Raw genomic sequence first — 18,036 nt, 5'->3', positions numbered from 1 at the left:
CCTCAGATATCATATGGTTCAGTCAAGTCACCTCTTATTCTTCTAAACTCCAGCAGATGCAAGACCATCCTATCTAACCTTTCATCATAAGACAACTCACTTTTTCCAGGTATTAATATGGTAAACCTTTTCTGAACTACCTCCAGTGTGTATACATACTTAAATAAGGAGATCAATGCTTTCTACAGTATTCCAGATATGGTCTCTCATGTGCCCTGTCCCATAACCTCCCAGTTTTTGTATTCAGTTGCAATAGACAATAACATGGTATTAGGTTTCTAAATTAGTGCATTCTTTTGTGATTTATGGGCAAAAGGTTGGCAGATAGGATATAATGCAGGAAAATGAGAGATTATGTACATGGTGGGAAGAATAGAAGAGCAGTACACTACAGCAAGGAATGAGTGGGGGATCTTGGTGCACATATCATAATAAGCTAATATCCAAGTTCAATGAATAATAGGAAAGGCAAATGAAATGGTGGCTTTCGTTTCAAAGGGAATGAAGTATTAAAATACAGAAGTCTTGCTGAACTCTACAATGCACTAGTCAGGCCACACTCTCAATACTGAAAGCGGATTTCGTTCCCTGATCTAAAGAAAGTTTTACTAGGGTTGGAAGCAGTCCAGAGAAGGTTCACTAAGTTGATTCCCAGTAAAGAGGATTTTCTTATGCATAGAGGCTGTGTAAGTTGGGCTTGTACTCATTAGAGTTTAGATGAAAGAGACCCGACTGAAACATATAAATTCTTTGTGGATTATATAGGGGAGATGCAGAGAGTTTAGAACCAGAGGGCATAATCTCAGAATAAGCGGTTGCCCATTTCATATTAAGATGAGGACTTTTTTTATTTTCTCAGGCTAGTCAATCTGCAGAATTCTTTACTGCGGAGGCTTGTGGAATGTTTAAGTCTGAGATAGACAGACTTTCTTATCCAGTGAGAGAGAGTCAAGGGTTTGGGGGATTAGGCAGAAAAGTAGAGTTGAGGATTATCAGATCAGATTCTTAATTAGTGTCCCACAATACCATCTTGCTTCCTAAGCGGTCTTATTGATCCAGTCCCCACTCTCAGGCAGACATCTTCAGGTGCTGTGAAAACAGCAGAGACATATTAATAGAAAGGAAACATCCTCTCCCAATTTATTTTCGTAAGAATGTGACAAGTATGGGCTATTTTCATATAAAATGAAGCTTTTCCTTTGATCTGAAAAACTTTCTTTTGTCTTTCAGTTGCCTTCACCTTCTCTGATCTGAAGAAAGTACCAATAATTTAAACCCCCCCCCCCCCTTTTTCAGCGTAAGTCCAAACCCTCTCTCAAGGTGCCTTCACAGTCAACCTTCTCCAGGTAGTTAACAAGGCTCCCATTGCTTTACCTATAACACCTCACATGGCTTTACAGTGATGGCACGGGCCTTCCTTTGATCTTTAATTACCCTAGGACTGTCTGCCAGTCTTTCAGACCGAGTGTTCTTTTATAAATCCTACATTTAAAAAATGTTGTTTTCAAAATAAGGGTAATGTTATAATATACATATTTGCAGGCCAGGGCATGGAGTAATTCCAGCTTTGTGTATACCTGGATACAAAGAAAACTCATTCCAATTTTCTGAACTCTGAGCAGGTTTATATTTCACTGTATATAACCATTGTAGTTACATAAATTCCTGTTGGTTGGTAACCATTTGTAGAAGTGCTCTCTTTAACCTTACATCCAGTTTTAATTCCATACACCTTCTCATCCATCTCAATAATGCTGCAATTAACGCAATAATCTTTACTCATTTGTTGCCAACTGCACTTCATTATCAGCTTTCAAAAACAAACATTGAAAACAAAAGTCTTTCTAACTCTATTCAATATAAAAGAACACAAATGAGTAACAATGAAAAGAAACAAACTTACCTGGCAACTGAGGTAAACGTTAATTAAACTTTTAGTAAAATGTCTATTCCAATGTTTTTAAAATAACTAATTACAGAGATCGATCATGGCTGCATATTCTCATACATTCAACAAATACACAAACAAATTGAGAACCAATTTGTCCTATATTTGCGGCTTAGTAACCTTTTCTCTATACATATCCAGCAGTAATACTTAAACCAGGAGTGTTTTTCATTGTTTATGACAAAAGTTACTTTCACCAACTTTTTGAACAGATTTTGTCAAGAAATATCTACTTATTAAATGCCTTTCCTGCCAGGTTCAATAATCTGTGTCCTTAAACATAAAAGTTTAACACATAGGAGCAAGAGTAAGTCATTCAGCCCCTCAACTCTGCCCCACCATTCTCTAAAATCATAGATGATCAGCCCAGGCCTCCACTCGTCTTCCATATCTCTTCATAGAATTCCTACAATATGACAGGCCATTGAGTCCACACCAACGCTCTGAAGAGCATCTCACTCAAACACATCTCATCCCTACATTTCCCATGGTTAACCCACCTAACCTCATATCCCCAGATACTATGGCGCAATTGAATATGGCCAATCCACATAACCTGCACATCTTTGGACTGTGGGAGGAAACTGGAGCACCGGGAGGAAACTGGACCACCAGGAGGAAACTCACACAGACACTTGGAGAACATGAAAACTCCACATCGACAGTCACCTGAGGCTGGAATCAAACCCAGGTCCTTGGTGCTGTGAGGCAGCAGTGCTAACCACTGAGCCACCATTCTGCCTACAGTTCCTCACAACCTTCAACTCCATGCTTTTTAATATGTATCTACGTTCTCTTTAAATACTTCCAGTGATGGAATCTCCACAACTCTTTGGGAGACAGGATTTCAAACGTTTACAACCCTCTAAGAGAAAAATTCTTTCAGATCTTAGTTTTAAATAAGTGTGCCTTATTATCTGTTCCCTGGTTTGAGATTCCTCCCATGAGTTGAAATTGCCTCTCAACATCTACTCTATCAAGCCCCCTTAAAATCTTGTATGTTTGAGTAAGATCACTCTTCTAAACATTAATGAATAAAGGCCTAACTTGTTTGTCTGTTCTTCATAACACAGTCCCTTAATCCCAGCAGTCAGCATAGTGAATCTCTTTTGAAAAAACCTCCAATGCCAGTATATCCTTTCATAAATGCAGATACCAAAACTCCACACTCTGCTTCAAGTGTGGCCCCATTAACACCCTGTAAGATTGTAACAAGACTTCCCTATTTTTAAACTCCAAACCTGGAGCAATGAAGGCTACAATTGCATCAATTGCCTTAATTGCTTGCTGCATTTACATGCTAACATTTTATACCATGCAGAGGAATACTCAAATCCTTGTGCACTGCACTTCTATTTTGAGTCTTTCTTCAATTAAGGATTCGACTTTCCTAAGGCAGCAGTACCAAGAGAGACATCGATAATGGACAGCACTCTCAACCCTTGCCATAAAGAGGAGTTTCATAATAGTGGGTCCTACTTTAAAGGACTTTAATTTTCTGAAGTAGTACATATTTCCCTTTACTATTATACCTGTACACTATTCCTTCCAAATCAACTTATCATCAAGTTTAAGTCCTAGATACTTGTAGTTAGTATCTATTTCAAAGTCACATTATGGATCTTCAGATGAATGTAATAAACTGTCCTTTTTCCTAGATTGTAGTTAGTTCTTGCTCTAGTTTCCATTCACTTTAAAATAATTGTTATTTCACCATTTTACAAATTGTTTCATCAAATTACTTTGTTAGTCCTTATGAAAAATACAAATACCACATCATCTGTGTACTTTCAGATCAAAATGTTGCCTTGCTCTTATTAACAGTAATTCATATAGAAAAGCAAAGGTAGCCCTGAGTAAATCCTGGAGCTAAATACCATTGAGCCCTTCTGTGAAGAAAATCACTGACATCAGTACTTTTTCACTTTTTTTTAATAAACTTGAATATATGCATGCTATTAAAAGTTGGAGAGAAATCAACTAATTTCCTTCCTGACCTCATCCTATGCAATGCAAATTGCTTCCTTACTTTAGGCCCTGTCCTGTCACTTTCAAAACTTCAGTCACCATTTCTCCCTCAGGAAAATGACTTCAATCACCCGTCTTTGCAAAACTACTGCCTTTCTCCAACCTGCCTTTCTTTCTTGGATCAGGTCAATATCTGTCAGAACTAGCCTGTATCCCGTGACTCCCTAAATGAATCCATGCAATCAGGTTTGAATCTTTGTTGCAGGCATTCCTTAACATTTCCTCTGCATCTCTTATCCAAAACCTTCAATCTGTTTAAGAGCATAAGACATTGAAACAGAAGTAGGCCATTCAGCCCATAGCTACTGCTCCACCATTCAGTGAAATTCTGGTAATCTTTTAATTCAACTTTCCTGCCTTTTCCCATAAGCCTTAATTCCCTTCTTGATTAAAAATATCTCTCAGTTTTGAATGCACTTAACTCAGCTGTTTGTGGCAAGGGTTTCCATAGGTTAATAGCTCTCTGAAAGAAGAAATTTCTCCTCATCCATCTTTCAAGATTATGCCCTCTGATCCTAGACTCTCCCACAAAGAGAGACAACTTTTCTGCCAGCCTCAGCTGTCAAGTCTCCCAAGAATTTTCTATGTTTCGATAAGGTTGCCTTTCATTTTTCTATAATCCAAAGATACAGGCCCAATGTACTCAATCTCTCATAAGACATTCCGTCCATCCCTGGTATCAACCTAGCAAACGTTCTTAGGACCACCTCTTGTGCTAATACATTTTCCCTCAGATAAGTGGCCCAAAACTGTTGACAATATTCTAGCTACAGTCTGACTAGTCCCTTATATGATTTTAGCAAAGCCTCCCTACTGTCATACTGTATTCCTTTTGAAGTACAAGCCAACATTCTATTTGCCTTTTTTATTACCTGTTGAACTTGGATTTTTTTTTTGTGATTCATGGATGAAGAATTCCAAATCTCTCTGTTCCATTACTCTCTGCAGTCTTCCTCCATTTATATATTATGACCATATTGCATAACCTCACTTAATCTGTCTATGGCCCTCTGCAGACTCTGTGTGTCTTCCAACCATTTGCCTTCCCATCTATTTTTGTTTCATCTGCACACCTGGGTAGTACATTCACATTTCTCAGCCAAATCATTAGTATATATTGTAAATAATTGTGGGCCAAGCACTGATTCCTTGACACACCATTAGTCACAGGTTTCTATTCGTTAGCCAATTCTCTATCCATGCTCATATGCTCTCCGTTTTCTATTAGTTAGCCAGGTCTCTATCCATGATTAAATGCTACCTCCAACACCATTAATTAGCCTAATGTGGTACCTTATCAAATACCCTCTAAACACCAGAGTATATTACAGTCACAGCTTTCCTTTCGCTTGCTTGTTTCCCTTCAAACAATTCTAGTACATTTGTCAGGCATGATTTCCTCTTCATGAATTTGACTCTATTTGTTCATATAATATATATCTAAATACTCTGCTCCTGCATCCTTTATAATAGGCTAACATTTCTCCCAATAACTGGCCTATAATTACCTGTTTTTATCAGTTAAGTAGAGGTATTACATTGGCAGTCTTCCAATCCTGTAGGACTTCACCAAAATCTAAGGACTCTTGGAAGATTAATACCAGTGCTTACACTATCTTTGCAGCTACTCCCTTTACTTAACCTAGGATTCATCCAATCAAGTTCAGGCAACTTATCAGTCTTTACCCTCATTAGTTTCCCTAACAATTTTTCTCTAGTGATAGTTGCTATGTACTCTGCTGATTTTGCCCCTTGCATATTTTGTAATATCGGGATGCTATTAGTTTCTTCTACTGTGAAGACTGATGCAAAGTATTTATTCAATTCCTGTGCCATTTCCTGGTTCCCCATTATTATTTTTCCAATCTCATTCTCTGAGGGGCTTGTATTCACTTGGGCTTCTTTCTTACAATTTATGTATTTAAAGAAGCTCTTGCAGTCTGCCTGTATATTGCTTTCAAGTTTAGCTTTAAAGTTTATTTTCTCCCTCTTTATTATTTTTGAGCCATGTTTTGTTGGTTTCTAAAACTTTCACAATCTTTTAGATTACTGCTAATCTTTTCAACATTTTTTTTCTTTCAACTTGATGCTATTCCTCAAGTTCCGTGGTTAACCTGTTTAACTCATCCCTGCTCGTAGAATACTTCTTCCTCACTGGACCATGTATTTGCTGTGACCCATGAATTATTTTCTTAAACATTCGCCATTGTTACTTGACCTTCATTGCTACTAAACTCCTTTTCTGGTCCACTCCAGTAAGCTCTGCCCATGTTCTTGTGTAGTTACCCTTATTTAAGCTGAGCGCAATTGTTTCCAAGCCAGGTTCTTCCCTCTCAAACTGAATGTTAAATTTTGCCATGTTATGGTCACTGTTTCCAAGGGGGATTTTTACCTGCTGTTATTTATGAAACCTGCCTCTTTACCTGTCACCAGATCCATATCAGCCTGATCCCCAGTTGGATCTACAACATGTTCTCGGAAATATTATGAATTCTTCTGCATGGTTTCCTCTGCCAATCTGACTATCCTGGTCTACATGAAGATTAAACTCACCCATGATTAATGCCTTTGTTACATGCCCTCATTATCCACTGATTCATTCTCTGTCCTAGCTACTGTGTACGGGGCTGAAAGTCTACCTCTGTTCCAATCAGTGTCATCTTCTGTTTTACCTCCAGCCATAAGCTGTTGCACTTGTTTGCTGTACTAACAATGCTACCTTCCTGCCCTTTTCTTCCTGCCAGTCCAACCAAAAAGTCATGTTAACCCTGAACATTTAGTTCACAGTTTTGATCACCTTGTAACTATATTTCCATAATGGTTAGAGGATCATATACATTAACATGTATTTGTGCAGTTAATTAATCCATTTTGTTCCAAACATTATGCATATTCAAGTAAAGAGCTGTTAATTTTGTCTCATTACCTTTTTTTTCTTTTGACCTTTTTTCTCTAGGCTTTTTCTCTGTTGATATAATTTGACCCTACCTCTCTGTATGATTATCCAAATAGCTGTCCTCTACTACAGCCACATCCTCTTGCTTTGTAAGCCTACAAGTCCCCTCCCGTGAACCCTCACCTCCTCTAATTATTTTAAAACTCTCTCTGCATTCCAATTTATCAAATCACCAGGATAACTGGTCTCAGATTGATTCAAATGAAATCCAGCCCACTGGAACATCTACCCTAGAACTAAGTGTCGTTGCCCCACAAACTGAAATCTATTTCACCCACACCACGCTTTGAGGCACACACTTGATTCTTTGATTTTATTTACCCTATACCAGTTTATACCGGCTCAGGTCAGAATCCAGAGATTATTATGTTGGAATTTCTGCTTTCTAACTTACTTCCTGACTATTCATAATCTTTCTAATTGCGACAGTGTCATTGGTCATAGAGCTGTTTCTGTTCTGTACAAATCTATGACTTCTGTTCACAGCTGCACAGAACAATATCCATCCCCTTCATAATTCTGCACCCTACCAGAACTACATTTCTATTTCCTTCCCTCCCTGAATGATCCTCTATATCAAGGTGCTGAGGTCAGTTTGCTCATTTTCCCTGCTGACCCCATTCTCACCTCTACGACATTTGCTGGAGCCAAAGCTCCTCACTTATAACCCCGTGCGTTCATTTCTGCCTCACCTGCAGTTGCTGATGACAGCCCAGTTTTTAATCATCAATTCAGGGGTGTATTACTATCCTCTGAAGCAAAGTATCTACATAATTTTCCCCTTCCCTGATGTGTCAGTGTTTTCAACTGAGGTCTGAAGTTCCTCGAGCTGCAAACATTTACTATACGTGAGTTCACTCTAGATCAGATTAATGTTTCTTTTCATTCATGGTAAGTGGGAGTCACAGGCTAGGCTAGCATATGTTGACCATCCCTCATTGCCCTGAGTAAAGATATGAGTCAACCACTTTGCTCTCGGTCCGGAGGCACGTGGGCCAGACCTGGTAAGGATGGCAGATTTCCTTCTGAAAGTACATTCGAGGACCAGATAGGGTTTTTCCAACAGTCAACAATGGTTTCATAGCCTTAATTCTAGATTTTTGCTCAGAGTGAATTCAAATTTATCTGTCATGTAGGAATTCGAACTTGGATCTCTGAATTAACAATCTAATATCTCTGAATTAACAGTCTAGTATCTCTGAATTAATAGTCTAGTATCTATGATACCACTAGGCCCTATAAAGCTTTCATGTATTGCAGCAGCAATATCACCTGTCCTCGTATTTGATTTAACTTAAAAACAAATCTTTAAGATTATCTACACTTCACTGTCTGGATATATTTTTTTAAGCTACAAAGAAAAGGAAGTTCACCAGTATCAATCTAATATTTGAGCAGTTATTTTTAAGGAAAGAAAGAAAAACAGTGCAGATCAAAATACAAATAAAAGTAAGATCTTTAGTTTAAAGGACTAGAAACATTCACTACTCCAACTTGACCATGGGCTTTTTTCCCTGTACTCATGTCATGCTATTCCCTGTGTTCTTGTAGTACCTACCAATGGAACCAGATTTTCTTCGTCTACCTTATCTAATTGTGTTATAATCTTGTACCCATCTGTTTGTGGGAAGGCAGATGTTGCTGTCGCTGTCGCTGTCTAAAATAAAGACACAAACTTTGGAAATTCTCAGACCATGAATCATATGGTTTAGGAAAGAAAATAGAATGTTGTTGTTTATTGCAGGAGGAATGCAATATGAATAAAAGCAAAGTGCTGAACATGCTGAAGATCCAAACTCATCAGGCCTGGCAACATCCGTGCAGAGAAAAGCAGAGTTAATGTTTCAAGCCCAATGTGAAATCTTCAAAATTCATGTAATATATTGAGTTGAAAAGAAATCTGCATAGAATGAAATATGGAAATAAGGAGTTTCATAGGCCTTTGGTGAAGCCACGTTTGGAATATTATGTACAACTTCGATCTAATTTGAAATATGAAATAATTGCACTTGAAGCAGTCCAGATGAGATTCCCTCTAATCATTCAATGGATGACAAGTTTATCTTATAAAGAAAGGTTGGGAGAGAGGGCCTTATAGCCACTTGAGTTTGGAAGAATTGGAGGTGATTTTTCCTAAAATTAGTAGGTCCTGAGGGTACAAGGATATTTTGTCAAGTAGAGAAAGATTAGAATGAGGGGATAGTATTAAAAATATGAGGTCTGTCTTTTAAGACATAAGTGAGTAGGATTTTTTTCTGAGGATCATTGGTCTGTAGAATTCTTTTTCAAAAAGCAGTGGAAGCTAGGTCATTGAATTTGTTGAAGACAGAATGATGTAGGTTTTATATTGACCTCTAATTTTCAGTTCACTTTTAGACACTGATGATCTGTTACTTAAAGTTCAACAGGTTTGTTGGTTCTTCCTCATTCCAGAGTCCTTCTGAAGGTCAAGAGCAGGGAGTGGCAATTCTTATTGACAAAACCAGTCAAACTGGAACAGTTAAATAGCTGTTTATTCTGTGGAGCACATATGTTTGAAGCCATATTTTATAAATATTATATTTGTATGAAACCTTTATTAAAATAATTTTGTGGGTAAAACATGAGCAGAAGAAGGGAGTTGGAAAAACATCCAGTTCTACACCACTGAGCAAGTTTCATATATTTTGCCCCTGATAATGCGATCTCTCACCTCTCCAGCCCAACTGATCAAGTTATGACATCTGAGCTCACTTTTGATGTTTTGGCACTGATCCTTCCCAACCACTTGATTCTCCTACACCTTCTGTCCAACTCCTGAAAGTTCCTTTTGCACCACGCTCTTTTTCATCAACGTTGGTCCTTCCCCACTTCATTCCTCTTTGTCTTAGTCTTGCTCTGGCCTTCCTCTCTTTATACATAATGGCACCTTCTTAATTATTAAACTTCCTGTAATGCATTTGTTGTCCTATCTTCCTTTATATTTGATCCCTACCTTCTTTGTTATAACACAATGAATCTCCAGCATACTGTGAGCAATACAGCCAAAGATCTGTGAGTAATTATTTTGTTCTTTTATAGGATGCAGGCATTTCTTTTCATTGCTGGCAGGATCAATTTCCCTTGAAAAGACGACAGTGAGCTACTCTCGTCTACCTGGTCTTGAAGTGCCCATAGTGCAGTTTAGAAGGGAGTTCCAGGACTTTGATCCCGTGACAATGAAGGAGTGGCAATATAGTTCGAGTCAGAAATGTGTGGTATGGAGGGAAATTAGAATGTAAAGGCATTCTTATGCAATTACTTCATTTTACTTCTAGCTGGTAGAGGTCACAGCTTTGAAAGGTAATGGTGAAGGAGATTTGGCAAGTTGCTACAGTGTATTTGGAATATGGTGTATAGTTGCCAAAAACTCAGACTGTTTCGTCCAGGATTGAATTGAGCTTCTCGAGTGCTGTTAGAACTGCACTCACTAAAATAAGTGGAGAAAATTCCATCAGGCTCCTCTCTTTTGTCTTGTAGATGATGGACAGGCTCTGGAAGTTGGGAAGCAAGTTACTCACCACAGAATTCCCAAACTCTAACTTGCTGTTAATTCAGACTTTAAGCATTCGCACTAATGATGATGAAACTCAACAGTCTTGCAACGTCAGTGTGCAACACTTTCTGATAGAGAACTTAGGTGTAACCTTGCAGCATCAATCACAGATTCAAGTGTGTATTTTGCAGAATTGTTGGGATTTAACAACTAAGCAATAGGATCTCTGAAGCAGAATGGGAAAAAAAAATTATTTTAATTGAATCAATTTTTCATTGAATTAATCTAGTTTGATAATGTCCTGAAATACAGTGGGCCGGCCGGAATTGTCTTGGACTGTTCTACCTGGCATAATTGATTGACGATTCAGGCCATCATTGCCAAATTACTTGGAGCCAACTGCAAAATGAAGAGATCCTCCTTATTTCTTTGTAAAGTGGTTGATAAGTTACAGAATGTGCTTGTGATTACTCCTCACTACATCCTCTATCTTTCTCCCATCAATCTCCCTTTTAATGGAATCAAATCCTAGCAGAATGACAAAAGTCCAGCCATATGCAAAGAATGGCTTAATGAGGCTAAATTGACCTCTGTTGTCCTTCCCATATTTTCCATATTTAAATGTTGGACATCCAGCTTTTGATGGTCAGTGGACATAAACTTGAGGTTAAGAACGATGATAGACCTCTACAAAACACTCCCAAACTTTCCATTCAATATTCCATAAGCAAAGATGAAAGTAAGGAAAAATAGATTTTCTTTCTACAGACAGCTGAATATTTTCATCTTCACCCTAACTACAACTGGCCTCTAAGGCATGCTGCAGCAAATCCAGCCCCATCTCTGCTGTGATATTTGCACATATATGACTGTGGAGCTGAGAGTACATTCAAAATTACGGATAAGATATTTGCAGAGCTCACAGAACTCCTGACCTACAATGGGAGTGCCCAATTTGAAAGCTTGAGTTTGAGGACATAAACTAGTAGAATCATACAGATGTACAGCACGGAAACAGACCGTTCAGTCCAACTCATCCATGCCGACCATGCCGATGTGCTATGTTAATCTAGTCCCATTTGCCAGCATATTCTCATATCCCTCTAAACTCTTCCTATTCATGTACCCATCCAGATGCCTTTCGAATGTTGTAATAGTACCAGCCTCCACCTCTTCTTCCAGCACCTCATTCCATGCATGCACCACCCTCTGTTTGAAAATGTTGCCCATTGGGTCCCTTTTAAATCTTTTCCTTTTCACCTTAAACCTATGCCAGCTAGTTCTGTGCTCCCCCACCTCAGATAAAAGACCTTGGCTGTTCACCCTATCCATGTCCCCCTCACAATTTTATAAACTTCCTATAGGGTCACCCCTCAGCCTCTGCTCCAAGAAAAATAGTCCCAGCCTGTTCAGCCTCTCTCCATAGCTCAAACCCTTCAACTCTGGCAACCTCCTTGTAAATCTTTTCTGAACCCTTTCAAGTTTCACAACATCCTTCTTATATCATGGGGACCAGAACTGAATTTCCAAAAGTGGCCTAACCAATGTCTTGTACAGCCACAACATGACCAATATTCAATGCACTGACCAACAAAGGAAACGATACCAAACGCCTTTCTTCATTATCCTATCTACCTGTGACTCCACTTCATGGAACTATGATCCTGCAATCCAAGGTCTCTTTGTTCAGCCACACTACCCAGGACCCTGAATGATAAGTCCTGCCCTGATTTGCCTTTCCAAAATGCAGCACCTCACATTTAACTAAATTAAACTCCATCTGCACTCCTCGGCCAATTGGCTATCTAATTAAAGTCCTGTTGTACTCTGAGGTAACTTCCTTCATTATTCATTGCATCACTAATTTTGGTGTCATCTGCAAACTTACTAAGCATATCTCCTATGTTCACATCCAAATAATTTATATAAATGATGAAAAGAAGTAGACCCAGCACTGATCCTCGTGGCACTCCACTGGTCACAGGTCTCCAGTCTGAAAGGCAGGCTTCCACCACCACCTTCTGTCTTCTACCTTTGAGCTAGCTCTGTATCCAAATGGCTAGTTCTCTCTGTATTCCATGAGATCTAACCTTGCTAACCAGTCTATCATGTGGAACCTTGTCACATGCCTTACTGGAGTCCATATAGGTCACGTCCACCACTCTGCCTACATCAATCCTCTTCAAAAACCTCAAGTCAGTGAGATGGGATTTCCCATGCACAAAGCCATGTTGACTATCTCTAATCAGTCCTTGACTTCCCAAATTGATGAAAATCCTGTCCCTTAGGATCCCCTCCAACACCTTGCCCATCACTGACATCAGGATCACTGGTCTGTAATTCCCTGGCTTTTCCTTACCACCTTTCTTTAATAGTGGCACCACGTTCACCAACATCCAGTCTTCTGGCACCTTCACTGAGCTACAAAGATCTCAGCCAGCTATTTCTAGTCAGCAAAGTACATTTACTACATACTGTTCTTAAGTGACGCTGATGGATCCTTAATCAGATGGCCCTTCCACCTTCTTATATTGATATGAGGACAGAGAGAAAGATAAAACACATTATAAGTAATAAAAATGTGCTGTTCCATGATATTAAGTTAATTACTTGTAATTTTTTACCTTTTTTTTCTCTGTCCTTTTCAGACTTCTTTGATAGCACCCTGGCACCTCCTGCTGTCCCTCATTCTGGATCCATCCAGAAACCAGAACAATCAGACAACACAGTGGAAAGGTGAAAATTCTGATAGTGGTAATTATGTACTAATTACAGACCAAGTTTAACAATTATAGCATATATTATCAATTGTCTTAATATTCTGTTCCTATGAAAAAAATAGATATACTGTTTTCTAACTATTTATTTTTAATTAAACATGTTAAATATTTGGAAATAAATTTATACTTTAGCATTGCACTGGTCAACTTTCCCATCTTTCAGGTGAACATGGGACTTAGGAGCAGGATTAGGCATTTGACCCTTCAAGCCTGCTCTAATATTCATTTAGATAATAGCTATTGTGGTTTTAAACCCACCCCCGCACACCATAGCCATTCAGACCAGTGTTTATCAAGATTTATCTAGTTCTGCCTTGAACAAATTCAATAAAACAGGTGCTACAGGGCAAAGGAATGCCACAAAGCTTTATTTTGTATTCCATTTTATAGAAGGATCAAAAATGTGGGATACAACTTATTAATTTTCAAAGTGAAGGTTCTTGTATTAATTTTTTAAACAAAAATTAAATGTTAAAAATATTAAAATACTTTTGCACAATGAAATATTCTATTGAGCTTGAGCAACAGAATACTTCAGGCCACAGTTGCACTGTATGTTCTGGATTTTTGAGACTCGGCTGGCTTTTAGGTGATCAGATCTGTCTTGCTGTTTTAGGAAAGACAATACAGCAGAGGCTTTACCAGAAGGATTTTTTGATGATCCGGTAAAAGATGCAAAAGCAAGTACCACAGCATTTATGTTACTTTGTTTGTCAAAGCTGATGCTGATATTTTAGTCAAATGTCCTTGTCTAGCAGTGAGATGATATTTTTTAAGGTTGCAGTTTGATAAACTGTAGACGGCAGTGAAGAGCTAGCATTCGTGGAATTCTGATACCTGACCACTTCAGTACCCTCATCTGTTTATTTTCTTCCTGATCATCATCTAATATTATAGGTGCGGAAAGTAGACCCTCCAAAAGATCAAATGGACAAAGAGTGGGAGGAGTTTCAGAAAGAAATCAGACAGGTCAATACGGTGAGTGATTTTAAATGTCCTAAGTAGAGTCTGTTTTCTTATTGTCAGTGATGTGACTCACACACAATCGTGCACACAAAGGTTAGATGCAGATGAAGGAAAAATATTACAGTTTGGTCTAATTAGACCATGAAATCAGAAGATATAGCTCATTCAGCCCATTTAGTCTGCTCCGCCATTCAGTGAGATCATGGCTAAACTGATAATCAACAACTTTATTTTCCTGCCTTTTCCCTATAACTTTTGATTCCCTTACTGATTAAAAATCTGTGTATCTCACCATTGAGTATTAGTAACCCACCCCTATGCAGCGTTCACATTAAAGAATTCCACAAATCCACTACTCTCTGAGGGAAGAGAGCGGCACGGTGGCACAGTGGTTAGCACTGTTGCCTCACAGCGCCAGAGACCCGGGTTCAATTCCCGCCTCAGGCGACTGACTGTGGAGTTTGCACGTTCTCCCTGTGTCTGCGTGGGTTTCCTCCGGGTGCTCCGGTTTCCTCCCACAGTCCAAAGATGTGCAGGTCAGGTGAATTGGCTATGCTAAATTGTTTTCCAACTGTGGCCTAACCAAGTCTCTACAGCTCCAACCTGACCTCCCTACTTTTATAATCTGTGCCATGATTGATGAGAGCAATTGTCCTATATAGTGCCTTAACTACCCTATAAATCTGTCCTGTCACCTTCTGGGATCTATAGACAAGCATCCCAAGGTCCTTCATTCCTCTGAACTTCCTAGTGCCTTTCCATGCATTGAGTCCTCTCTTTTCTACTTCTTCTAGAAACTAAAGTGCTGCTATTAGCTCTGAGGAGCTGGGGCTAATTGAAGTCCCAGGTGCTATTTGGTGCAGCTGAGAAGTAGGGCTTAGGACTCCCATTTAAAACAGAACAGCCATTTATAGATCAGGTGCAACAAGAGACTAGAATTGAGAAAAATCTGGGGGCAGTGCTATTGCTGCAGTATCCTTTTTTTTTAATACTGTGGTGACCAGAGCTGTGCTTGATACTTTTATTGTGGTTTAAAAAGACCACAAGGTGTGGGAGCAGAATTAGACCATTCAGCCAATTGAGTCTCATTCCTGATGAAGGGCCTTTGCCCAAAACGTCAATTTTCCTACTCCTCGGATGCTGCCTTACCTGCTATGCTTTTCCAGCACCACTCTAATCTTGACTCTAATCCCCAGCATCTGTAGTACCCACTTTAGCCCATTGAGTCTGTTCCACTATTGTAAGATCATGGCTAATCTGATATTGAAGCAGCATTGTATAACATACCAGCGTTAATATACTCATTTGGCTCAATATTGATCTATGAATGTGTCCCAACACCTAATTTCCTTTGCTCATTGATATCAAGCATATTATGATAGCTTTCAGTTTGTTGTCCAATCCTCCTCATTTTGATCTCATGTTCGAAATGAAATGTAATGGGATCACTTGTAGTACATTTTCCTTGAGATTTTAAATACTTTAAATGTTGATTTTAAACTGCTATTTTGGCCAAAAGTGGTCTATGCATCTTAACAATCACATTTTTATATTGTGCCAAAAGGTTTCAGAAGCAATTGTAGCCGAAGATGATGAAGAAATTCGTTTTGACAGACAGATAGAAGAAATTGATGAACAAATGTAAGTAAATTCCAATGCATTAGGAAATTTAAAATTATGTTTTGATAAATGTCTGACTTGTAGAAAATCCAGGTCACTTCTTGTGCCCTGGACAGCCAGGGGAGCAGGAAATGTCATCAAGTGAAAGAGCTCAAGCTTCAGGTTTTGGATTTGGAGTAGCAGCTGGTATTACTATAATGTATCCAAAAGACTGAGAAGCATCTCTGTAGCACCTTTCAGCAAGTGGTTATTCCTTGGCTGAAGTGTGCAGCTGAACAGGGAGTGACCCCACCCCAGATACAGAGGTGCTTCTTGAGTGTTGTTGAAGCTGTACCCATCCAGACAGGGGGAGATTATTCCATTCCATTCCAGATTTGTGCCTTCTAAATGGTGAACAGGCTTTTGGGAGTCTGGAAGTGAGTCATTTACCACAGAACTCCCAGTGCTGACCTGTTCTTGTGACCATGGTTCTAAATGGCTGGTAGAAGCCATTCTAGACTTAGCTGCTTTGACTCACCAATCCCAGGATATTAACATCGAATCATACAATGATTTCAGTTTGTTGGGAATTCATTAATGGTTATGGCTGTTGAATTTAAGGGAACGTTTTAGTAGAATCTCAAGTTTCTAGAGCCCAGAGGGCCTGTGGGTGAAGAGTGGCTACAGTGTGGCTCCCTCAGGCCAGTGTGGCTGAATAATGGAGAAACTGTTAGGGTGAGTTTTTTGGCAAGCAAATTCATAGACATAAAGCTATCTTTGTAAAGCTTAGACACAGGATACATTGGGTGGGGAAGGCTCTGGTGGTGCAGTGGTAGAGGCCCTATCTCTGAGCCAGGAGGTCTGGGTTCTCACCTGTGATGTGACAATATCTACATTGGGTGGGAAACATAGAGAAGATTAACCTGATGCAATAATTGCTCAGCTACAGGGTAACAAACGATGAATCAAGTGCAGTGAACCTTCCACATAAGTGAAGTCAGTTCTTTGTTAACACAAACAGTTTGTCAGTTCTTTATAAATGCAATCAGTGCTTTGTAATCATTAGCATTTCCTCAATTAGTTACAAATACAATAAGTTTGTAATAATTCTACAGAAGCCAGTATCCAATCACCAAGTCACTCTTTATTTACATGTGGAAAGTCCTTGACACAGATCCAGCTCCTTCAGAGCCAGCTCTCAGAGTGAACAGGATGTCTGACACCTCTGTTTTTATCTATCTGTCAGCCAGGGTTCCCTGATTGGACCAGGTTTAACAGCCTTAATCAGGGATTTCATATTCTTTGAAGTACACCTTTCAGTTTGTGAACCTTCACTCTTAACTGGTGTATTTAACCCCATGTAATTAATCGAACAGTAGAGTTCACTTTCGACTGTCAAAAGTGACTTTCCCTATGTGCAAAGTACATAAAGCATCAAAACCATACCTGATTTTCTGAGGTATGTTATTTGGAAGCACACCCCTATACATGGTTTATAAATAAATTGCATTGAACATCACAGCTATTTGCAAATTTAACAGTGCCTTTACAATGAGTCAAATTCGGATAATCTGAAACTCCAGTTGTGACAAAACTGTCAGCAGCTCCTGCCAGTTGGATGGGAAATCCAATGAAAAAATGCCCATGATAACCTGAAGTTCCAGACTGGTAGTTGCAATTTGGCCAACTCGTGTACACTAGTCACACGACCACATTGACCAATCAGAGCAGATTTGGACCAAGCTTAAGGGTGAAATCACAGGCTAGCATGTACTAGTAATTGCAAAATGAACCTACCCATGCCCTGAATGAGTACGCACCAAATGATACTTATGATATTAGTAGTGGCATCGATAATGGAGAAATGAACCTGGATGAATCCAATATCTGTGTGATTAGTGTCTTTAAATATTATTCAAATTAGCCATTCAACAGCTTAGTGTCTTAGAAAGGTTGAAAGATTTTAAAAGATCGCACAAGAGACGTATTAGTGGTCTGATGTAAAAACAAACACTTTTGTAAATAGTACATGAACTTCAGTTGTACGGGCCCTTCTAAGCTGAAGCTCTCAATTCGCATCTTATTTTATCTTAACAAGCATCATGTAACACATTATATTGTCATTGTTGTAGTGAGATTTTTCTGTATTGGTATTATTTTGAACATGAATTCATACTGGATTCTCATGTAGTTGTTAACTATGGCTCAGTGGTCCCATGTTTGCCTCTGAATCAGATCATTGGTT

General features: G+C 39.0%; 1 protein-coding gene across 1 annotated transcript in view; it reads left to right on the top strand.

Moving 5' to 3' along the window:
* The window catches only part of znf830 (zinc finger protein 830), a 44,963-nt gene that overhangs the window by 18,789 nt on the left and 8,138 nt on the right, over positions 1-18,036 (top strand). Inside the window, exons 6-9 of the mRNA XM_072575599.1 lie at positions 13,095-13,182; positions 13,843-13,906; positions 14,124-14,204; positions 15,757-15,833. Coding sequence (XP_072431700.1) covers positions 13,095-13,182; positions 13,843-13,906; positions 14,124-14,204; positions 15,757-15,833 — 310 coding nt within the window. The remainder of the gene's footprint in view (positions 1-13,094; positions 13,183-13,842; positions 13,907-14,123; positions 14,205-15,756; positions 15,834-18,036) is intronic.

This window comes from Chiloscyllium punctatum, chromosome 8, assembly GCF_047496795.1.
Source record: "Chiloscyllium punctatum isolate Juve2018m chromosome 8, sChiPun1.3, whole genome shotgun sequence".
Classification (NCBI taxonomy): domain Eukaryota; kingdom Metazoa; phylum Chordata; class Chondrichthyes; order Orectolobiformes; family Hemiscylliidae; genus Chiloscyllium; species Chiloscyllium punctatum.
This window is presented reverse-complemented; position numbering and strand designations above follow the sequence as displayed.